The following is a 25,184-nucleotide window of genomic DNA, read 5'->3' as shown; positions in this document are numbered from 1 at the left end:
CCCCACCCCTAATCCTACCCATCTCCACCCCTTAGATCTGGATCTCTGCCCTCTGGATCTTGTGAACTGCAATGCTATGCAATGTGTACTGGTGCTATACTGAAGATGTTTGCATATAAAAAGCACACATGCATAATGTTTGCATTATTAAGTATGGTAACATGTTATTTCTTGGCCTTATTTTTTTTATTTTATTTTTTTTACAATTCAAAACAAAAGGGATTTAAAGCAGATGTTTTTTATTTATTTATTTTTGCAGAAATTAGGAAAAATCATGTGGTAACAGGTTTGTGTAATTTTCTACATTTTTAGTATATATTTAACTTTTTAACAACAAGGAATTGTGTGAAGTAGTAAAAATCTTTCATATTTCCAGCAGCCTACATTGAGTGCATGTTAGTGTAGAGTTTTTTTGTTTGTTTGTTTGTTTTGTACCAATCTTTGTTGGCTATAAAAGACGTTATCAGAAGAAAAACGTTTAAACAGGTACTGATTGTTAATCAGCAACTAAATACAAGATAAAGTTCTTGCACCACAATCTTTGTGTGCGACACCATGGGTTTCCTCCCAACCACGAGAGGGCGCAGTGCAGCTCTCGCTCTGCGTGTTGCTTACGGAAGTTTAAGGAAAGAAAACAACATTGGCCTTCGCTACCTGAACCTGATAGAAGCAAAACCAGACAGCCGTTTATGTGTAAGAAGACCTTTTACTCGTCCTTAATAATATGTTTAGCGGTATATGGGTTTTGTGATGGATTAAGACATGACTGTCGCAATTAAACGACGGAGTTTTATTCGTAAAATAAGGTGTAGGTTATCCAGCTCATGTGCTAATACCTTATCGGCTGGATTTAGCAGCATTAGCTAGAGCTCATCACATCATCGTAAACAAATAAAATCCAAGAAAGACTATTAATGTTTATCTGTGGTTTTAAACATCCAAGTCGAGTTATGCATATACGCTAGGAAAGAGCTAACATACTGTGTTTAATCATATCGCAGCCTAAACGTCTTGACTCGCATCATTCGCTTTGTGCACATTCTCCTAGCATGTATAATGTGAGATGTCCATGATCGAATCTTCCATTTATTTGTCCTTGTTATGTATTAATTGCATTTTACGTGTAATTTGTGTTGTTTATCCAGTGGTATTCCCGTCTGGATAACACGGAAAGAAGAAAACAAAGAGATGTCCGACAGCGAAGACAGTGATTTTTCCGATAATCAGAGTGCTGGCAGCAGCGAGGCCGAGGAAGCTGAGGAGGTGGAAGAGAATGAGGTGAGACAAACAGCTCCTCCTTCAATGTGTTTATCATAAAACAGCTGGAAGTCTATATGGATATTTGTATGGTTGCCAGAAGAGTGCTTTACCATTGATCTTCAAAAATTTCAATTATAGTGCTGCCACTAATGACTAATTTTCTAACGCCTAATCTTTCGACTAGTTTTTCGATTAGTCGACTAATCCAAACGACTAATTAATAATTTTTTTTAAAAGTACTTCTCCTAGAGTATTAAAAACAATTTAAAGTACTTCTAGAGTATTAATTAAAATGCCACGAAATTCGGTCAGCGTGAAGTCAAGACATTGAGGATGAAAAATTGCTTTTGGGGATTTGATATCTCGAGCTGTTTGGCCGTGGCGAGGAAACGAAATAATGGCGAGAAATGTGAAACAGGAAGTGTGTTATAACTTCTGTATACATTAACTGATCTTCATGAAACTTCAGCAGTGTGTTTGGTAGCATACATTTTTTTTTATGCTTTTATGCTACCATACGTAATGCTGCACAATCATGTTGTAAATGTACACTTTGGCAGTGGCCTTAAACTCGCATGATATGAATATAACAACCTGATCGCTTAAATTTACTTACTTTTCTGTTTTATATAGCAATACAAATTATTTTAGACATACATAGTAATTTAACTCTGTTAATCCTGCAATAAAAATATATTACTTGCATTGACCTGACCAGCCAGTGAAGGAATGTTAGCCGCCATACCCAACTGACACCCTTGCTATGTATGTGTGTATTTGTAGTCTTTTGTAACATATAAAGTTTGTATTCATTACTAATTTAAGGCTACGTTCACACTGCAGGGCTTAATGCTCAATTCCGATTTTTTTGAAAAAATTCGATTTTTTTGCAAGGCCGTTCACATTTCCAATTAAATGCGACCTTTTGTGATTTCCTGTGTGAACGTGAAATGACCCAGAAGTGACCCGCATGTGCAGAAGAGTAATCAACGGTCAACGACGTCACTTGTTGTTTGCGGAATAGTTCTTTTTTTCCATATTGTTGCGAGCTTTTGTTTTATTATTATTATTGCCACAGCCCATAACACAGACAACAATTATTTTATCGACGGGCAAAGTTTGCCCATAAATGTAAGATTTTTCTGATCCTCACCGACCTCGTCATAAAACCCGTTTAATTGATAGTGCGCGTCCTCGGCGGCCGCGGTGCGACACTGGTGGCTGGTGTTGCCAGATTGTGTGTTTTTTCGCTACATTTTAAGGCATTTTAAGGCATGTTTACATGTGTTTTAGCCAGGTTTTCGCCTGGAAGGCTCTATAGAAATCAATCTGGCACCCTACTGTACGAGGTTAAACTGACAGAGAGCGCACGTTCACAGACACCAGAATGAATGTGTTCACAGTAATGTTCATCAGGCAGTAATACAGTATATGAACGCGTTCAGGCTCAACACTGAGGAAGAGACGCGTAACAGTGCAGAAACGCGTTGGAGTTAGCGTGTATTGGCTAGCTACAGGTGCGTGCAATGACGTGCAGGTCGGATAAATGTGACCTGGCCGTTCAGATTGAAGTCGCATTTCAAAAGATCAGATTCATATCGGATTTAGACCACATATCCAAGTGGCCTGGGTCGCATTTGAAAAGATCGGATCTGTGTCGTTCAGACTGTCATGAAAAAATCAGATACAGGTCGCATAGGGGCAAAAAAATCGGAATTAGGTCGTTTCAGCCTGCAGTGTGAACGTAGCCTAAGTCTATTTGCTTATTTTTTTTCCAACACTTATAATTTTATTGGTGATAAAGTCTTAGCCAGATGGCATTGCATGTCTCTTCCATTCAAGTCCCCATGAAATCAAAATTGACCATACTTACTTTTTTTTGCCTAATTTGAAAGTTTTGTGGTGAACAATTCATACATGCAAGTCAATCCACACAAAAAAATAATTTGGCTTCATAATCTTTAATCAAATTTTGAAAATGCCCCTCCCCTCTGCATTGGAGGACCTTGCCCGATGACGTAGGCTTTGCGGTTTGGGTGTCTCCTTAACATCCATAACCACGCCCCTCCAACTGACAGCTGCTGTGTGTTTGCGAGCGCCGAGCGAGCATTGATTGACAGCGTGTGTAAACTTGCGTCATCCTCCATTTCAGAATGAAGCACCCATTTTTCTAGATCCAATCAGGTGCTAGTTGGAAGAGAAAGCCACGCCCACTATTTTCCCTCATTTGGTATTCCGTTTCTCTCAGAAATGCGTCACAACACTGGAGAAAATTCGTTTGCAACTTCCGGTTCACGGGGACTTTAAGGCTTATTTTATCCAATAACTGTGAGCACTGATAAAGATTTGCCTATGGTCAAAAGCACATCCCTTACATCACAATCTCCTTCACAATCAGGGCAGTATAACTGGCAGTGACAAGGCTGCTGAGGAGGAGGGAGAAGATTTGGAGGATGAGGAGGAATATGATGAAGAGGAGGAAGAGGATGAGGACAGGCCCAGGAAAAAACCTCGGCATGGTGGTTTCATCTTGGATGAAGCAGGTTTGAAAAAACCCTCACCAACATATAGTTCTTATATTAAACTAATTTATAACATTTGGCCTTTTCTGCATAACTGAAAAGTATATGTATAAAGATGCATCTCTGTTTGACTAGATGTTGATGATGAGTATGATGACGAAGATCCATGGGAGGATGGTGCTGAAGACATTTTAGAAAAAGGTGTGACATTTCTTTTAATTATTTCTGAATGTTTTGCTGAAATGACTTAATTACTTATATACAATTAAGTTTATTTTATAGTAATTTTATATATATATATATATATACACACACACACACACACACACACACACTATATGCCTAATATAAACTTGCAGGTGGAGTTAAAATCTCTGTTGATATTTGTGTTGCCAGTATGTGCTGTATGCTTTATATTATATCCATAGCTTAAAAAAAAGAAGAAATGGAGGCATTTTAAGGGGAAATAACAACAGACTGTAAATTAAATGTTGTTTAAACTGATGCCGCTAATTTGAATGTATTTCTTGCTCTCATTGATTCTTTATTTCTTGTGCATGCCTCCTTCAGTTAACGGTAAACCAACTCCAGATTTCTCTGTTTTTTTTTTTTTTTCTGTCTAATTGAATGATTAATTTCAAATCATTTTCACATTCGGTAAAATCCATTCCCATAATCTGCACCCCTCTAACATCTGTTTGTGATGTTTTAAAGCTGTTTGGCAAATGTTTAATTTGTTAATATTTCTAAACAAGGAGCATGGATGGCAAATACATTTTTTGTCATCAACATATTCAGTAAGGGTAAAGTTAATGAAGGGGATCATTATAAAATACACCATTTGTTTAACAGGGGTCTGTGTAGTGGGGACTGACTGAGTTCTGAAAGGGAACCATATATGGTCATTTGCCTGAAAATGCTCCTTTGAACAAAAAAGAAAACCCAATTCCTTATTTTGATAGTATTCAATTGTGCTTATTGTATTGCATAATCTAACAGTGACATGACATCATTATCACGTAGTTTCCATCTTTAAATATATATCACGTGTCTATGCCTGCTCATCAGTGGTAATTTCCATTCTTTTTTTTTTTTGTCCATTTACCTGATCCTGTTTATGGCCTTGCCTGAAATTGCTGTGTACACATGACTTTGTATTATGGCTCATGTTCCTCTCTTCCTCCCTCAACTCTGGATTTGATCAGAAGAGGCTGAAGGTATGTGCATAAATCATCTGGTGTGCATGGATATTCTCTTTTATTATGCATCAACCATGTGTTCAATTGCACTGCTTTAGGTAAATCTGAATAAGTTCAGCCCATTGCAGATTCTGAATGTACACTACCATTCAGGCCAGTAAGATTTTTAGCAATGATTAGTGACAGTAAATGTATTTATAATATTGCAAAGGTTTATATTGCAAATAAATTCTGTCTGAACTTCCTATTTATCAAAGAATTCTTAAAATAGGCATCAGAGTTTCCATAATAAGCAGCACAAATATTTAGTGAGATAAAAAGAAATGTTTCTTGAGCCGCATATTAGAATGATTTCTGAAGGATCATGTGACTGAAGACTGGACTAATGATTCTGAAATTTCAGCATCACAGAAATAACATTTTGAAATATATTCAAATAAAAAATTAGATTTTAAATTGTAATCATATTTCAACAAATTACTGTTTTTTTTTTTTTTTTACATATTTACATATGCTCAACTAAACGTAACCTTGGTGAGCATAATGGACTTCTTTTAAAAACATTAAATAACCTTACTGACCCCAAATCTTTGAATGGTAGTGTACTTTTTTCTGACATGATGTTGTCTTGCAAACAATGTTTTAAAAAAAATCTATGAATGGGCTAGTTCGCCCCAAAAATGAAAATTTTCATAAATTACTCACCATCAAGTTGTTCCAAACCTGTATGAGCCCCATTGACTTCCAAAGTATACAGAAAAAAATTACTATGGAAGTCAATGGGGCTCATCGACTATTTGGTTACCCATATTCTTCAAAATATCTTCCTTTGTGTTCAGCAGAAGAAAGAAATTCATACAGGTTTGGAACAACTTGAGAGTGAGTAAATGATGACACAAGTAGTAGTACTGAAGTACCGTAGTCATTTTTGGGTGTACTATCCCTTTAAGTTCTCCACCACCTCTTTCAATTCTTTAGAAATTTTACTTGGATCGAGATTAATCGGTATATTCAGCTTGAGGCACTAGTGGTTGAATTATTAATGGATTATTACACTTCATATAAACATAGCTACTAGCAGTTTTTGAATTTCTCTTTTTTTTTTTCTAGCCGTAATATATTTTTTTCTTATTGACATTTAGTTATTCTGTTTTCATCCATTAGTGTCCAACATTGACCAAACAGTTTTAGATGAGGATCACTCCGGTTCAAGGAGGTTGCAGAATCTCTGGAGGTTTGACAACTGCACTAAACACTTATACTTGGCTGATTCTGAAGAATGGAGATCATTTTAAATGCCTGTTTCTCTACAGGGATTCACGTGAGGAAGCTCTGGGGGAGTATTACATGAGGAAATATGCCAAGTCCTCAGGGGGCGAGCAGTAAGTCAACTAGAGTTCATCTGTGTATGGTACTTTAATGAAATGCATGACTGACTTCAGCACTTGCCAGTTTTGCAATTAAAAGAATGTTTAACCTTTTTGATTTTAGCTAAACGTTATTGTTCTGTTGTTGTTTACTTCAGTTTCTATGGCGGCTCTGAAGATCTTTCTGATGACATCACCCAGCAGCAGTTGCTTCCTGGGGTCAAGTATGAAAAAAAAAAAATCAATTTATTGCTCATTAGATGAGCTGAATTAAATATATATACATATGAGACCACTGAGCTTGTGTTAAGAGATTGTTCTCTTGCAGGGATCCTAACTTGTGGACCGTTAAGTGTAAGGTTAGTTCTGGACATATCTAACATGTGGTTTACGGGTGATGAGGCTGCAATATGAGCACCGTTTAATTTTTTTGTTTCTCTGTAGATTGGAGAGGAGAGAGCTACTGCCATCGCCTTGATGCGAAAATTCATTGCTTACCAGTGCACCGACACGGTAAGTTTGCCATAGGCGCAGAACTTTATGAACATAAACTTAGATGCATTGTGTAAAACCTTTCCGTCCACCTTGATGTTTTTCTTGAAATAGATTTCTCTGTCAATTTTCTTTGTTTGTTTTTCAAATTGTAGGCCAAGAGAGAAGAAAACTGCAGTGCAGACAGTACATTTAGTGTAACAATGTTTGCTTGAAGGTGTGTTGTTCTAAAATGTTGTGCTTTGTTTCTCTGCACAGCCACTTCAAATCAAATCAGTGGTGGCCCCTGAGCATGTAAAAGGTTATATCTATGTTGAGGCGTACAAGCAGACCCACGTCAAGGCTGCCATTGAGGGTGTTGGAAACCTGCGCATGGGCTTTTGGAATCAGCAGATGGTGCCCATTAAAGAGATGACTGATGTGCTGAAAGTGGTTAAGGAAGTGACTAACCTTAAACCTAAATCCTGGGTTCGTCTTAAGAGAGGCCTTTATAAAGATGACATTGCTCAGGTGGGTACACCATAATACTTGGCTATATGGTCATAAATAAACTACAGTGTTTTTTTTTTAATCTGAAAATTTGCCTTTGTCAGGTGGACTACGTTGAACCGAGCCAGAATACGATCTCACTGAAAATGATTCCTCGTATTGATTTGGATCGCATCAAAGCGAGGATGAGTATGGTGGGTTATGTCAATATATATTCATGTTTTCAACATTGATTAAAATAAAAGTCTCTTGTGCACCAAATCGGCATATTAGAATGATTTCTGAATTATCATTTGACACTGGAGTAATGGCTGCTGATAATTCACCTTTGCCATTATGGGAATAAATTACATTTTAAAATATATTGTAATAGAATTATAATATTGCTGTTTTTACTATACTTTAATCAAGTAAATGCAGCTTTGGTGAGCTTAAAGGGTTAGTTCACCCAAAAATGAAAATTCTGTCAGTATTTACTCACCCTCATGTTGTTCCAAATCTCTATGTGTTTATTTGTTCTGCTGAACACAAAGGAAGATATTTGGAAGAATGTTTTAATCAAACAGATCTCATTCCCCATTGACTACATGGTAGAGGTTTAAAACTACACGAGGGTGAGTAAAAACCGACAGAATTTTCATTTTTGGGTGAACTAACCCTTTAAGAGACATTCAAAAACTTTTTAAAGGTAGTGTATATCCACTGTGACATTTTAGTGACCTGATCCCGACATTATTGTTCATTTCACAGAAAGATTGGTTTGCGAAGAGAAAGAAGTTTAAGAGGCCACCTCAGAGGCTATTTGATGCTGAAAAGATCAGGTAAAAGCACTTTTTTTGATTTTGAGTCTGTCATAATCACAACCCACTGAAACATGTCGGCCCCACTGACACATGTTCTCTGATCCACAGGTCTCTTGGTGGTGAGGTCAGCCATGACGGTGACTTCATGATATTTGAAGCCAATCGCTACAGCCGCAAAGGCTTCCTGTTTAAAAGCTTTGCCATGTCAGCTGTGGTAAGAGCCTTCACCCTCATTCTAGTTCTAATCGCTCATTATTGGTTCACTGGGTCATCCCATGTCTCTTTTTGCACAGATCACAGATGGGGTCAAACCCACTCTGTCAGAGCTGGAGAAGTTTGAGGACCAGCCAGAGGGTATTGACCTTGAAGTAGTCACAGAGACAACAGGTAGACAACCAGACAACTGCAGATCTCTGCAACAGTCTATCAAAACCAGAAAAAAATGATAGCATGTAAAATGTGCATAAACTGTCTGTATTTATGTATATATATTAATATAGTAGGGGTGGCACGGTTCACGAAACCGACGGTGTCGGTTTGTATCAAGGTTTTAGGGTCACGGTTTTCGGTTCTGTACGGCTCTTGTTATTTTTTTCTTTTAATCTTTAACACTCCAGAAATGTACTTCAGCATGTGATATATAGCTTAATTATCCACACTTTAGGATACAGTATTAAAAATATATATATTATATTCATGCAATCATGCACAAACTGAATTTGACTCTTTGACTTTAAGCACATTTTGGGACTATCTCAGAGGAAAGCTAGGTGAGATTTTGACACAGCAAGAGAGAAGACATTGACATGCTTTTTGTTTATTTGCCAAAAAAAGGAGAATGTGTATCACTATGTCTACAAGAACTTGTGCATTTTTATCACACAAATCTTATTTACACAAAGAAATTAACTTGCATTTATCAACTGCCAACTTTTGTAGCTCTTTTATGAATAAGTCAATATACATGAAACCTCATTGCCTATAATTAGCTATAGCAATAGCAAAGGCCATAAACATAAAGTGAAACATAAGTTCAACCTCAACACAAAAGACAGTATCAACAATGCTTCTATTCCCAGAGAGTGAGGGTACTTTTTTTTCACTTGAAATTAAAGTGCAGCATTTGGAAACATTTGAATGAAGCTCTTATCTAAACATAAAGTGCCACTGTAGCGTTATATTAAAATATCATAACATGAAATCCAAAATGTTCCCGCACACTGGACTTATACCATAGACTTATACGACGCTGGCGCATGCTCCAACTCCCTCATCTCTCCCACTTGCCATTTCTCCACGTGCCGTGACCTGCAGCGCTCCATACTCCACTTTTATTGGCTTGTTTACTAACTTGAACCGGCTGATTGAAAAGCATACGGAGCCATCGCTCTCGCACTAGTTTGATGTTATTCACCGGTCGCTCTGTGCAGTCGAACAAGCTTATGTCGCGCGAAAAGAAAACGGGTTACATTGCGCATGCATCGAACCGTGAGACGCACACACGCTCCGAACCGAGACAAGCGAACCGAACGGTTCGGGTGTTTTTTCATGTACCGTGCCACCCCTATAATATAGGTATTATTTATATTAGAATATTTATTATTTATACTATTAATAGGTAAGGAGCGAGAGCACAACCTTCAGGCTGGAGACAATGTGGAGGTGTGTGAGGGAGAGTTGATCAACCTTCAGGGCAAAATCCTGAGTGTGGATGGCAACAAGATCACCATCATGCCCAAACATGAAGACCTCAAGGTGAACAAATCAACACAAATGGAGTTGCGAAAGCTTTGCATTGCGAGAGTTCAAATGTCATAAATCCGATTCTGCAGTGTCTAGAGGTGTTTCGGCTGAGCACGTTTAGTGGCTGGGTGATTCCACCATGACATCATTTTATCTATGTTCTTAGTATTAAAATAGGGGATGTATGCTTTAGTTAAAGGTACAATATGCAGGATTTTTGCAGTAAAATATCCAAAAACCACCAGGCCAATGTTATATATTTTGTTTAGTTGATTACTTACAATATCCCAAATGTTTCCAACTATTTGTAAATCGTGAGAATTGCGATTTTAACCAAGGAAACGGGGCATGTGAGCAGGGGTGAGGAGTCGCCAGTCAATGGCGTCATATCCTTGTTAGCCCCGGTTTCCACTAGGTTTGCAGTGCAATAGGAATCATGGCGACAGACCGGGTTATTGCCGTTATGCATAGCAAGATGCTCACGCTGTTGTTGTTTTGTTTAAACATTATGGACCATGACAAGCAGACTTTGAGACAAAAAGAGGACTAAAACGAAGATCAAAATCTTTCGAGATGCCGAGAGCTCTACGTCCGCGACTAACTTCGACTTGACCGAGTGTTGAGTGTACTTTATTAGACAGGTGAGCAAATGTACATAAAACTAATCAATGTTATTTAGGTCAACATGATGCAATTTTAGATTTTGATCTATGTTATTCTAATGTTGATCTAGTTTCACACAGCCAACAAACAACCTAAATGACAACATTCAACACACTCAAATGCCGTTTAGTGTGATAGTGTAATTGTTAGAGCAAGTGAAGCAGCGCTGTTACCTTAAGTTTCATTCCTCTAATAAACTGACCTGTGCAAGTAGTAATTCAGCACTTGTAGTTTGGTAGAATGAAATGTCCCTATTTCTTGATATCCACGGGACTCACATTGCGTGTGGCGCTGGTATACGTCTAGCAATCGTGCCCTGCTTCACACAAAAGTTACTTTACTTTACTTTATTTATACCTGAAGGTAGATTTTGTTTGCAGTAGAGTCACACATCACATTTCACACATCATCACATTACCACACATGGTCAAAAACAAAAATAAAATACATGAACATATGTAAAAAACATTTTATGTAAGATACAGGTAAAAAGGTTTTAAATACAGAAGTACAATTCGTTTGAAAAATAGACGGGTATAAAAACTGGAGGAGAATGAACAATTGTGCAAAATATAGTTATATCTTGTTCGTCAGAGTAATTGCTGCAGGAACAAAACTATTTTTATACCTTTTTGTTTTACACCTGGGGATCATAAACCTACGCCCAGAGGGTAAAAGCTGGAACTCTGTGTGCAGTGCATGAGAACTGTCATAAAATTGATCTAGTTATGCGCTGTACCTGTTTTGTGTATAAGGTCTCCACGTTAGGCTGTTGCTCACCAATCAGCCTACTAGACCACTTTACTACTTGGTTGAGTGAGTTTTTATTTTTCAAAGTGAGATTTCCAAACCAGGCTGCGAGTGCAAATGATAGAACTGACTCAATAAACGCATGATAAAATAAGGTCATGATAGATTTGTCAACCTGGAATTTGCTCAATTTCCTCAAACAAGACAGGCGCTGATGCCCTTTTTTACACACCACTTCACAGTTACTTTCGAATGTGAGTTTATGGTCTATTATCATCCCCAGGTATTTAGTCATGTTAAAAACATCACTGTATTCACTCATCCATAAAAGATCCGTCAGCTTGACGACAAGATCCATACTTGTGCTTAATGCGGAATATACTTCATTATACGCCTTTGTTATTATAAGAGTTTAGCGACCCCTGGTGGCGAAAGATTCCTGCATGTTGTGCCTTTAATTTAGTTTGTTTATTTGTTTTATATTATTATTATAGGATATAGCATGTTTTTTTAGTTAATATATTATAGGCAGGGTTTGAAATGAACACCTGACCAACCTTTCAAATGCGAGTGTTACTATGATTACTCACTTTTCTTTGGTAGACAATGAAGCCAAATCTGCACCGATTTAGCACAAATACTCCCCTCGTGAACAATAGCCAATAAAAAGAGAAAGAAATAGTTTAAATGTTCTGAATGACCGCAGGTAAGGATTAATAAAGTATCTGTGTCCCTTTTTTGCACTATGATTATTGCTTCACTGTCTTGTCCTTGTTTTATTTAGGACCCTCTTGAGTTTCCAGCTCATGAGTTGAGGAAGTACTTCCGTATGGGTGACCACGTGAAGGTTATCGCAGGGCGTTTTGAAGGTGACACGGGCCTCATAGTCCGTGTGGAGGAGAACTTTGTCATTCTGTTCTCGGATCTCACCATGCATGAGGTAGGTTTCACTAGTAAGCTATGGAATTCCCCATTCAGAAAAACACAGACTATACAGTTGTCAATGTTGTGTGTTCTTCGTTTAAAGTGATGTCTCTTTTTGCTCCAGTTGAAGGTCTTGCCCCGGGACTTGCAGCTGTGCTCTGAGACTGCATCAGGTGTGGATGCAGGAGGCCAGCATGAGTGGGGAGAGCTGGTACAGTTAGACCCCCAAACTGTAGGTGTCATTGTCAGGCTGGAGAGAGAGACCTTCCAGGTAAATTCCAGGAGTAACAGAGGAATTCAAGTGTGATGTGAGCAAAATCCTTGCTGGTTGTGTTTCTTCACAGCAGCAGCACACTTTTCACCATAGTTCCTGTAACCCTTTGGGGTTGGCAAACGTGCCTGTGCAAAAGGAAGATACAGTGCAACATGTGCAGCACAAATCGGTCACATAGGCTTGATAACATTATAACAACAACACGACTGTAAAAGAATGTTGTGAATTCATTTTCGCCAGTGTTTCAGCATAACGAGCGCGTCTTCAGCTTCAGCACATGCGCTCAAACAGCAATGCAAAACATTAAAAGCTATGATTGGTACTGTCATATCATATTTGGGTATTTTAGGTTAGGTTAAATTTTTTGTTAGGCAATATATTTTTTGGTAACACTTTACAATAAGTGTCTCATTTGTTAATGCATTAATTAACAGAAAGCAATAGCCTTTGTTAATGTTAGTTAATAAAATATTTTGTCTTCATATCGTTCACAATGCATTAACTAGCCTTTCTTCACAGATACATCTTTAAAAATTAAAAATGGCTTAAAGGAGTAGTTCACTTTTCAAAAAACTTTTGTTGATAATTTACTTACCCCATGTCATCCAAGATGTCCATGTCATTCTTTCTTCAGTCAAAATAAAAATAAATTAAGGTTTTTGATGAAAACATTCCAGCATTTTTCTCCATATAACGCACTTTACTGGTAACCAAATGGTTCAAGGTCCAAAAGACCCTTTCAGTACAAATTGCAAACTGTTCAAAGGGCTTTAAACGATTCCAGACACTGAATAAGGGTCTCATCAAGTGAAACGATCGCTCATTTTTAAAAGAAAATAACTAAGTTTAAGTTTTATAAGCTCAAATGCTCATAAAACTTAAAAAAAGAGCTTATAAAACTTTGCTTTTAAAAATGAGCGATCATATAATCACATAGGCTTGACATCGTGATTCCGATATTAATCGTGCAGCACTAATAAATATGTATATATTTCTTTTGTCCTTGCATTCTTTCTTGTGGTTCCCTCTGTGACTCACCTGACTGAAATGCTCAGGTCATTGTCTTCTCAGGTGTCAACCACTTATTATTTGTGATCATATTGCCCTTCTAAAAGTGCCTTACAAAATTTATATCAAAGTATTGTTTTATGTGAATGATTAGGCAAGATGATTTTCAGATCATTTTGAAGCAAAAACTAGTCGACAACATCCATTAGTCAAAAGTCTTGTTGACACATTGTGTTTTGTGGCCTTATTTCAGAAACTTTATTTTTACTTCATTTTTTTTTTCAATAACCATGCATAAACATTATTCTCTCCAAAATACAAACATGTACATACAGGTTGCTCACATATTATGGTAGCCCTGTTTGTGCTAAATAGAGTGGAATGACACCTTTGTTTATGAGCAACTGAACAAAGCACAAATGTCTGGGCAAGTCAAAACCTCTCAAGGACCCCAAAACACCTTAAACCTCTGGGGGTTAAGTCAGTTCACTCTGTCACCATCTTGGCAATGTTTCTAAACATCACAAGCATTGTAGTTTAAGTATTGCCCCTAAGCTTGTAATGCATTAACATGTCAAGACAGAATTTACATCTGATAACAGTGATATTAGGGATCTGTGAAAAGCTTTGATCATGTTTGTGTTTGCACTGGAAGTAATTCCAATGTTTCCACACTGCTTTTTTGTATGCCTGCTTTAAGAAAATCATGCGTCATCCACAACCTCATTTACTCTATCCAGTAAAGAGTTATGTGAAAAAGTAAAAGAGTAACTATGGCACACTACTGTTCAAATGTTTGATAAGATTTTTTAAAATGTTTTTGGCAAAAAGTCCCTTATCCTCAACAAGTCTGCATTTATTTGATCAAATTTTCTTTCACAATGATTTGTTTCTAGGTTCTGAACATGCACGGGAAAGTTTTAACCGTACGACACCAGGCAGTGAACAGACGGAAGGACAACCGCTTTGCTGTCGCTCTCGACTCTGAGCAAAACAACATCCATGTGAAGGATATTGTAAAAGTCATCGATGGACCTCATTCGGTACCTACCAGAGACCTGGGCCAAAGATTTTTGACATTTACTGTGTAACCGAAAGGAAGTTAATATTCTTTTATATAATTTGTCAGGGCCGGGAAGGTGAAATTCGCCACATCTTCAGAGGCTTTGCTTTTCTTCACTGCAAGAAGCTGGTTGAAAATGGAGGCATGTTTGTCTGTAAGGCACGTCACCTCGTTCTGGCGGGTGGCTCAAAGGTAGGTCTGTTCTACACCTGTGGACAAATCTTATGTTTTTCCCAACTTCCCTATCCTAAACAGTCCTTGTCCTTTGTTCCCAAAGCCCAGAGATGTGACCAATTTTACAGTGGGGGGCTTTGCTCCTATGAGTCCACGCATCAGCAGTCCAATGCACCCTGGTGGAGGTGGTAAGCGTGTTTATTTAACTGAAAGGGTTGTGTCACAGTAGTTGAAGGATTGGGGGGTTTTAAATAAAAAGTTTGCTTGCTCAAATACTACAAGATTTTATTATGCATTTAAACACTTGCAAATGGCAACTTCTGGTTGCCTTTTGAGCATTTGAATCGTATTAATAGAAGCCTCTGTTTTTAACTGGGCATTATCTGTTGTGGTCTTCCCTCCAGGTCAGCAGCAGAGAGGTGGAGGAGGTGGTGGTGGCGGCATGGGTCGGGGGCGCGGTCGACGAGACAATGATCTAATTGGACAGACTGTCCGTATATCCCAGGGACCTTACAAAGGTTAAATTATTTGAAACCAACTTTTTGTTATTTCTAACCAACTCTATTTGCTTTGGTTTGGTATTTTGATATAGAATGCCATGAAATGTATACATGGTAAGTGTGACTTAAGTGCCAAAGCCACAAGTTTTTCATCACCTTTATTCAATTCCACAGGCTACATCGGAGTTGTGAAGGATGCCACAGAATCAACCGCTAGGGTAGAGCTCCACTCAACTTGCCAGACCATTTCTGTGGACCGCCAGCGTCTTACAACTGTGTATGTTATCAGTCATCTGTCTGCAGTTTTTAGGAAAAACTCCTTCCTGTTCTACATTTTTTTTTTTATTCCATATTTATGACACAACTTCAAGCTACCATTGAAAGTGCATTACTCTCAGCTCTGCTTTAACACATTTACATCACGTTTTGCCACCGGGGCGGATCTACCTGCGTGGCATGGGATGGCATCTGACAAACTAAGAAAAAAATTGCCACCCCAGATTTTTCCCAGTATAAAATAAAAATGTAAGCGTTGCATGGACACTGATGATTGCCGCTTGAAGCTGTATTTTGTATGTAATTATAGCATTATGTAGTATAGATAATTGAAGGCTTATTTGCTTTGGTGTTGCCACCCCTCACAGTCCTGATGTCACCCTTTAAATAATTCTCTTGGTCCACCCCTGTTTCCCACACAGAAAATATAAATATATAAGCAGCAGAGATCCACAACTGTTGTTTGACACTTCTGCCTCATATCACTGATAGTTCATGTCCAACTGTAGGAGTTCTCTGACAGCAAAGGGATCGATAATGCTGGAACAAGCTTTGCAAATAGCATACCTCAGAGATTCCTGAGTAGATAGTTACTTTTAGTGTGTTGACATCTGATATCTGTGTGACACTACCATTTAAACATGTAAAAAAATTTTTTTGAAAGGTTTCATTTTCACCAAGGCTGCATTAACTTGATCAAAAGTACTATAATACATTTTAATACATTTTAAAATGTATTTTTGTCCTTTCATGGCAAAGCTATCAATTTTGGTCAATTAATTAGCAATTTGCTGAATATCTTTTTTTGGTGAATCTTTTGGGGGAAAAAAATTCTTACTGTCTCTAAACTTTTGAATTGTTGTGTAGGTTTTATTACTTGACTGTCTTGTAAAACAAGTTTCTTCTGTGAACTTTGTTTCCCTGAATATCTTCTTTCAACCTTTTTGCTCTCTTTGAACCAGGGGTGGTAAAGAAAGGCAAGGAAAGTCTTCCACCCATTTACGAACCCCAATGTATGGTTCCCAGACGCCCATTTATGGAACTGCCTCACGTACTCCCATGTATGGTAGCCAGACACCCCTCCATGATGGTAAGAAACAATATATTTTTATAGATCTTGATGTTATGTAACACATTTAGTTTTTTTTATTAAGTCTTTCATTGCTCACAGGAAGCCGAACTCCTCACTATGGCTCTCAGACTCCTCTGCATGATGGCAGCAGGACGCCAGGTCAGAGCGGTGCATGGGACCCCAACAATCCAAACACACCATCACGGTAAGAAGCCAAGTGAGATGATCAGTGCAAACAAACAATCTCGCATACACACCAACTTCAACTTATTTTCCCTCTGTTTTCAGGCCCGATGAAGAATATGAGTTTGCTTATGATGACGAGCCCTCTCCATCTCCTCAAGGCTATGGTGGTACACCCAACCCTCAGACTCCTGGCTACCCAGAAGTACCCTCTCCACAGGTCAACCCTCAGTATAACCCTCAGACTCCTGGGACTCCTGCCATGTGAGTGTTTATTCAGATGCTCAGATGCTTGTTACCTGGCTCGATCATCTTCAACTGAGTTCATTTTTGCACCGTAGGTACAACACCGACCAGTTCTCCCCGTATGCAGCGCCCTCTCCACAGGGATCTTACCAGCCCAGCCCCAGCCCTCAGAGTTACCACCAAGTGGCCCCAAGCCCAGTGGGGTACCAAAACACGCACTCGCCCGCCAGCTACCACCCCACCCCATCACCAATGGCCTACCAGGTAACATTTTGGCAGCTAAAAAAGTAAGTTAAAAATATCTGAGAAAAAGTAAGAGCTAAAATTTGATGATGTCGCATTTGTGTGAGTTCATGGTCACACACATAATTGCTGTCTGCCTACCTGCACATTCAATAGAAATGTATCTAATCTTTCACGTATTATCGACTAGGCGATAGTCAGATTGACACTGATTCAGTCAAAACTAGAGAAAAGCAAATTAAATAGACTGGAAACTATTTTTTGTTGTCTCAGCCGAAAATCAGCCGCAATTACAGTGCATCTCGAGCTTAGAGCAATAAGGGAGTCTTTATTTGAATGAATCGGTATTAAATTGTGCTCCTCAGGCCAGTCCGAGTCCCAGTCCGGTAGGGTACAGTCCCATGACTCCTGGAGCTCCATCTCCGGGAGGATACAACCCTCACACCCCTGGATCTAACATCGACCAAGCCTCCAATGACTGGGTCACCACAGATATCATGGTGCGTGTGAAAGACACATTCCTGGATGGAGGCGTCATCAATCAGACCGGTATCATCCGAAGCGTGACTGTGAGTCGAGTTTTTTTTTTTTTTTTGAAAAGTAAATGTGCTGAGACTGTCAGAAAGATTCTACAAGCAGAAGCATGTGGGTTGGGGATTTACATTCTCTCTGTTGGGTTGAGATGCCCGGAGCTGATTTTGATAATTATGTTTGTCCATGTTGTGATATGTTATTCCCCATTAAATTTTATCATTCATAACATGATTGTTTGTTGAGAGATAACGATTTGAAATATCATGTTTTGTTTGTGGGGAAAAAAGTTCATGGAAGCCTTTTTTTTTTCTCTCTTTCACAAAGGGGGGGATGTGCTCGGTTTTCCTGCAAGACATAGAGAAGGTTGTTAGTATTTCAAGTGAACACCTGGAACCTGTAACACCAACCAAAAACAACAAGGTACTGCTGAACTTATGGAACCATTTCCCAATCTACTAAATATCATGGCAAGAAAATTATGATCCAGTATATATTTTGTACTTACAAATGAACAAAATGAGCCATGAGCACTTAACCTTATTAAAAAAATGCTTTTTTAAACGTTTCTTTTCCCTTACAGGGTTAGTTCACCCAAAAATGAAAATTCTGTCAGTATTTACTCACCCTCATGTTGTTCCAAACCTCTATGTGTTTATTTGTTCTGCTGAACACGAAGGAAGATATTTGATAGGTTTGGAACAACATGAGGGTGAGTAAATACTGACAGAATTTTCATTTTTGGGTGAACTAACCCTTTAAGGTGAGACACTACAGGTGAATAGGGTAAACTTTTAAAATATTAGATATCACCATGAAACTTCCTCAGTTGATTACTTACTAAGGGTGTCAAATCGAAATTCACCGAAATTAAGTCACAATCTCGAACTTCGTATTAAAAAATGGAATGGTCAATGCTGCCCTGTCCGGTCGGCGTGCCAAGCGAAAAAAAAAAGTGCTGTGAGTCTATGGTCAATCTCCTCTAGAATATAGCATGGCAACTGATCATTTAAGTCGCAGGTGTGGACGTTTTTCGGATTTCCAGCGAGTTGACACCGTTCACTCTTCAAAAAAGCCACAGTTTACAATCCCAAGTCTCCCGCATATTGATAGCTGGGGCGTCATGTAACGTCACATTTACCTCAGAAAACTCATATCCAGTGACCATAAACTCATTAGTCCGCTTGAAAAATTAACTCTTGAGAGGAGCATTTTGCTAAATATATGCACCAATACATATTCATTATATTATATGTTCTGTAATATTTAATGCATGTTTAAATAAATATAAGTTTTTACGAGAGCGACCATTTAAATGTTTATAATTCATTTTATTATATTATTTATTTTTTTAGTATTTTTTATTATTTTTATTTAAAGAACTGCAAAACCATAACCATGAAAGTAATAGCTGCAAGAAGCAATGAAGCATATATTCACCTTTTATGCAGTCTGAAATCACTCATGAATTAAATCCATGCCACAGACACTGAGGTAAAGAGACTCAACCAGCCCAATTTTTGCTTGTCTCCGTTGTGTTTTCCTCATCGTTGCAGCTATATTGGCAGATAAGGCGTGAGGAGTTTAAGAAATGAAGCAACCACACAGAATATCGCTTAAATTTAAGCACGTCGCTCCTCCTGCTGAACCGCGCACGCTAAATTAACCGGAAATGCAGACTCACTCAACTTAAGACCCTTGTGATTGTGTGTATGTGTCATAATCGTTGACATTTGAAAAAAAGTTTCTCTGAAATGAAAACGTGTGCTCTTCTTCAGGTGAAAGTGATTCTGGGAGAGGACAGGGAGGCCACAGGAGTCCTGCTCAGTATTGATGGCGAAGACGGCATTGTTAGAATGGAACTGGATGAGCAACTGAAGATTCTCAATCTCCGCTTCCTTGGCAAATTGGAAGTGTGAAGAAACCCACACATTTAAGTATTGAATACTTTTTGCAGATGCTGCAGATTAGTCGGTTTCAGTGAGCTGTTTTTTTTTTTTTGTTTTTTTATTGGTCGAAGATTTTAGTGATTAGTCTGTTTTTTGTTTCATCTGTGATGTAGAATCGTACTTTTTGGCAAATTGATTCCATGTCAAATAAAATGTGAACCGAGTTCCTAAATCCATCCATCCTGAGTGTTCGCATGAAATATTTAATTGCTTTTGGCTGTTCGTTTTAAACCATTTTACTGCCTGCCAATATTCGGAACATCAACCATAAAAAGGAAATCAAATTTTGTTTTCACTTATGAGTGATTTGAGCTCCAGTAGTTCAACCACTGTGTCCTTCCACCACCAAACTTAATTCAACATCATATTCCATTACATTCTGAACCTTTAATGTCATTGACAATTGGTGTATATTCTGAGTACATTAAAGGTCTTTAAAAACACTTTAACCCTTGTAACTTGCATATTTATTGAGAGGGAAAAATACCCCAAGTTTGAATACTTTAGGAATTATGCACTGTAGCATTTTTCTTTAAGTGAATCAGGTCTGAGGACTGAAAGAGGACAGTCAAACGTGAGAACAGTGAAAGTCTATAGCTACAATTTCTATTAGTTACAGGGCTTATGAGGCTTCTCATAGTTAATTGGAACATAAAAAATGGTGGTGTTCTTCGGACAGGGATGTCCTGGGCTGTTAAACGACGCTAATGTATTGAACACTTCCTCTTGTTCTTGTTTGGAGCATCCAAGGGTTTGGTTCCTGAAGAGATGGATCTTCAGCTGAATCCATGCTTCACGGCCCTGAAAATATGGAAATGACTATTATGCTTTTGGGATTAGTACTGATTGTAACTTTTTTTATTATTCATTCATGATTTTGGCTGATTTGTTAAAGGGATAGTTCACTTTGAAATTAATTTTTGATATGTTTTAGCTTACTTCAAGGGTATCCAAGATGTAGGTGTCTTTGTTTCCACAGCATTTTCAATTTTGACATTTTTTGGTCAAACCATTGTTGTCTGTCGGTCATTTAATGCAGGTCTACGTGGATCTCCTAAAAGAGCATGCACAGAGAAGTCCAAATTAAATATGATTTAATGACTCGTAAATGTAAGTACACACTGATGGCCTAAGACATAAAACGTGCGGTTTGTGTGAGAAAACGAACAGTATATAGTTTTTACCTCTTGTTAACAGCCGTCGAACTGATTAGAATCAGATGTTCAACTGAACCATCTCCAAAGTTACGCCGGAAGTTATCTCTCGCGCGTCTAGGTCATGCATTGTTTACACGGAGATGTCGGAAGTTTTACCTTTCACTAAACATATTTAGATATGTCGAAATCGTCTTGCGATTTCCCGTATATCTAAATTTGTTTAGTGAAAGGTAAAACTTCCGAAATTTCCGTGTTAATGCGTGATGTAGACCCGCGAAAGACCCAGATAGCAAACTGACATTGAATCGACGTGGAAATATGACATCGAAACAACGTTGATCTGACATTGTTTTGCTCATCGAATTAACGTTGAACCAACGTCAGATGCGTCATTCTTTCAAAACTAACGGAAAATCAACTTGAAATCAACGCGTTGTTTCAACGTTATGAAAGCAAACTAATTTTCGATTTCATTTAGCTTTGAAGAATGCCGCGTCTGACGTTGGTTCAACGTTAATTCGATGAGCAAATCAACGTTGTTTCAATGTCATGAGAGACGTCGTTTCCACATTGATTCAATGTCAGTTTGCTGTCTGGGAGATCACTTCCGGCGTAAAACTTTGGAGACGGTTCGGTTCAGTTGAACATCTGATTCAGATCAATTCGACGGCTGTTAACAAGAGGTAAAAACTATATAAATACTGTTCGTTTTCTCACACAAACCGCTCGTTTCGTATCTTAAAGGAGGACTCCGGCGAACAATGAACCGGTCTAATAAAACATCGGTACATAGTCAATCGTTCTTTGAGATTTGTTTTCATGATAATCGAATGTAAAGTGTTTTATCTCTAAAAACTGTTTAGCGTATAATGCTAGTAATGGGGGCATTGACTAAGTAAAAAGAAATCGCTAGTTTATACCACTAACAAGGCTCATGAGGCTCCATACATGCAAAACGAAGCATTGAGAACTTTGTAAGTGTACAGACCGTTTAATAAGAAGATACTTTATGAAGACAGTTCACTTCGTGTATACAGACAGGAGCCATCTTAAAAAATAGTCTCGATAAGTCAAACCACGAACGTCGTGCTGAGTCATCTGAACTGTATGAAGTTCAGCGAACTTCTGAACTGAATGAACGGCGTTCGGGGATTGACTTATCGAGACTATTTTTTAAGATGGCTCCTGTCTGTATACGCGAAGTGAACTGTCTTCATAAAGTATCTTCTTATTAAATGGTCTGTACACTTACAAAGTTCTCAATGCTTCGTTTTGCATGTGTGGAGCCTCATTATGTTACTGTGTTAGTCTGGGGCTATTTTGAGCCTTGTTAGTGGTGTAAAACTAGCGATTTCTTTTTACTTAGTCAATGCCCCCATTACTAGCATTATATACGCTAAACAGTTTTTAGAGATAAAACTCTATACATTAGATTATCATGAAAACAAAACTCAGAGAACGATTGACTGAGAACGCCAGTGTGTACTTACATTCACGAGTCATTAAATCATGTTTAATTTTGACTTCTCTGTGCATGCTCTTTGAGGTGGACCCCCTAAAACTAACAGACAACGCCGTTTTGACCGAAAAATGTAAAAATTGAAAATGCTGTGGAAACAAAGACACTTTGGATGCCCTTGAGGTAAGCTAAAACATATCAAAAATTAATTTCAAAGTGAACTATCCCTTTAACCCAACTCAATGTATTTGTTTACTGACTCATATTAATTCAATTTAACATTTCATCTCACATCGCTGTCTGTCACACATTGCAAATCAAAGTTGTTTCCAAACAGCGGGGTCAGGGCGCCACGAATGTCGTCATGCTGCAGATCACATAATGGAAAGATTAATGAAGCGTTGTTTCATAATTGTATTAAATATGATACATCGTGATTCATGGCGAATCCAGAAACCTACCTTATATGACACATTACATGAGGTTTTGATTCCAGAGCTTTCCAAGACACTACAAAAAATAGAAGGGACAAATAGATGAGCTCATGATAAGATATCATGCTATATGTACTAATAACACCCACCTATCAATGTCAAAGAGTTTCCGAAGCTTGACTGCAGCTTGGAAATATAGAAGTGGTGAACCCATGGTCTCATCGCAGCCTGCACACGTCCCGTGTTTAATCCATTCCTCCTTCCTGCCAATTAAATCAATCACTATCACTTCTCAATACAGCTGAGCTGCTATCAGACACAACGTTTTAGATGCTCTGTTCATTGTAAAGGAGAAAGGATTTGCCCGTGCAAATATACTATATATATTTTTTAAATTCCTGTACCCTTGTAAACTTAAATCAACATAACTTTAAAGTCAGAATGAAAAAAAAAGTTGAGTCTTTTCTTTCCTATTGTGATAGCCTATAGGCATGAAACGGCTTATCGAACAAGAAAAAGAGTGTAGAGCGGGGCTTATTTTCTCCATGGGGAATTGATTAGATGGTTGTGGTTTGCTATTGGTGAATCTCATGTGAGTGACGGGTTGTCCCGCCCTGACGCCTGTAAACACGTCTACTCATCTCACCTGCACAAAAACAGATTCAGTATTCCACAAAATGAATACTGATTTAACTAATCTAAGTAGTCTAGAACAACCCCATATTTAACAAAGCACATATAATAAAACATGAAAAGATGATAAGACTTGTTTACCAGAAGAAGAAGAAGTGTTTTCCTTTGATTAATGATGGCCAGAGCTGAGTGAGTTCAGGCTCGATTTCCTGAACATAAACATGATCGATCAAATTGTATATTTTACTTTTTAAAATAATAAAAAAACAAACAGAGGATTGAGACATGTTTACTTGAAGATGGGAATGAAATACCGGCCAGCAGTCACAGCAGTGACCTGTACGCATAGGCCTAAGAGTCATTGGAAAAACAGTTAAAGCTGAAGTCTATAGCTTTTTTAGGGTTAAAAATGATTCAAAATACATATTTGAGAAAATACATAACCAGCAAGTGTTCAAAACTATCTGCTTGCCATAGCTCGATTCAAAACGGTAAGCTTGTAATAATGTTTTTAATTCCAGTGGATGTCCAATGTTTTTTTTTTTTTTTTGTTGTTGTTTTTTTTTTGTCATCAGAATAAATCTCAGATTTCAAAATAAAGAAATGAATAATGTTAGAGAAACAATAAAAAATACAGCAGAAGTGGGAACATCCACTGAATTTCTCACCATAGGCCATGGATGGTCCAGTTGCGAACAGTCTCAGGTATTTTGCAAATGGTTTTGTTGTTAAGATCCTGTGGGAAGATGGAAAAATATGAATTATCGTGTTAAGTAGAAGTGATAGCATGTGCAACATGAACGGCAGACAGTTAGTTTTCAATATCAATGTGAGTTAAAAGATTCACATGATTTCAGGTGGATTGCAATGTAGTGTTGTGTAAAGTTTTGCTAGCACTGTTGTGATATATATATAATATAAAGACATACTATACAGAAACTCCCAGGCCATTGAAGAGTGAGTTGCATACAAGTCCAGTTGCATAAGCTGAAAATGACAAAGCAGTGCCATATGACTCTTTAACCAGTCTGCTTTCCTGACAGATAAATGTTTGAATAATTGTGTCTTACTGCTTCGTGACAATCCCAGAGCAATGCCCGTTATCATACGCCAGTACCAAACAAGTGAACAGAGCAGTGGTGCAGGCCCAGAGGATGTGTTTATCTGAAACAATACAGTTTAAGTATAGAATTCAAAACAATAGAGTCTAAGGTTAAATATAGCTCTTGTAAACAACAGAAAATGCTTACCATAGCTCATGTTGGTCCAGCCGTTTTGAAAGCCTGTGACAGAGTGCCAGCTTCAGTTTCCTTTCCCTGATAATGCAGAAGCGATACACACCACAATCTTGACTAGAGGATGCTCTGTTTGCATGCCTGAGAAAAGGAACCAATACTGCGACACATTACAAGTAAGAGACTGGGGAGAATTTGAGAAAGTAAATATCTCTCGTCTGTTTCTCACATGAAAAAGTTATCCTATCAATAAGTTATGACAACATATGGTTTTACATTGCCTTTTAATTAATCAATATAAGTCAAAATACACAAAATGAATCCAAAATACACAAAAAAAATAATAAATAAAACATTATACAAAATTAAAATAATTTTTAAACTCAGTTCAAAAGTAATTTAACTAACTAATTTAATTAACTAATTTAACTAACTAATTTAATTAACTTAAAACGTTATTCAAAATTAAAATAATTTTAAACTCAGTTCAGAAGTAATTTAACTAACTAATTTTATGAACCAATTTTTCATTAGT

General features: G+C 37.8%; 2 protein-coding genes across 2 annotated transcripts; one reads left to right on the top strand and one right to left on the bottom strand.

The window, feature by feature from the left end:
- Positions 1-559: 559 nt before the first annotated feature.
- Positions 560-19,907, top strand: supt5h (SPT5 homolog, DSIF elongation factor subunit). The gene is made up of 30 exons (XM_039671287.2): positions 560-693; positions 1,146-1,278; positions 3,659-3,803; positions 3,918-3,983; positions 4,988-4,999; positions 6,146-6,215; positions 6,295-6,363; positions 6,507-6,572; positions 6,677-6,707; positions 6,793-6,861; positions 7,099-7,350; positions 7,434-7,523; positions 8,080-8,150; positions 8,241-8,346; positions 8,426-8,519; positions 9,751-9,887; positions 12,073-12,228; positions 12,337-12,483; positions 14,391-14,537; positions 14,624-14,749; positions 14,835-14,919; positions 15,136-15,249; positions 15,406-15,508; positions 16,470-16,597; positions 16,679-16,784; positions 16,868-17,026; positions 17,104-17,272; positions 17,617-17,820; positions 18,110-18,205; positions 19,561-19,907. Exons 2-30 carry the CDS (start codon positions 1,189-1,191, stop codon positions 19,699-19,701), a joined length of 3,249 nt encoding a protein of 1,082 aa, XP_039527221.1. The 5' UTR covers positions 560-693; positions 1,146-1,188; the 3' UTR covers positions 19,702-19,907.
- rnaset2l (ribonuclease T2, like) lies at positions 19,771-24,776 on the bottom strand. The gene is made up of 10 exons (XM_039671289.2): positions 24,665-24,776; positions 24,485-24,578; positions 24,344-24,401; positions 24,083-24,150; positions 23,708-23,765; positions 23,556-23,623; positions 22,931-23,044; positions 22,809-22,857; positions 22,640-22,714; positions 19,771-20,532 (listed from the first exon to the last, which is right to left on the bottom strand). Exons 1-10 carry the CDS (start codon positions 24,672-24,674, stop codon positions 20,341-20,343), a joined length of 786 nt encoding a protein of 261 aa, XP_039527223.2. The 5' UTR covers positions 24,675-24,776; the 3' UTR covers positions 19,771-20,340.
- Between the last annotated feature and the right edge of the window lie 408 nt (positions 24,777-25,184).

The sequence above is a fragment of the Pimephales promelas genome, chromosome 16 (genome assembly GCF_988280905.1).
Source record: "Pimephales promelas chromosome 16, fPimPro1.hap1.1, whole genome shotgun sequence".
Classification (NCBI taxonomy): Eukaryota; Metazoa; Chordata; class Actinopteri; order Cypriniformes; family Leuciscidae; genus Pimephales; species Pimephales promelas.
The sequence above is the reverse complement of the archived record's forward strand: the minus strand, read 5'-3'. Positions and strand labels throughout refer to the sequence as shown.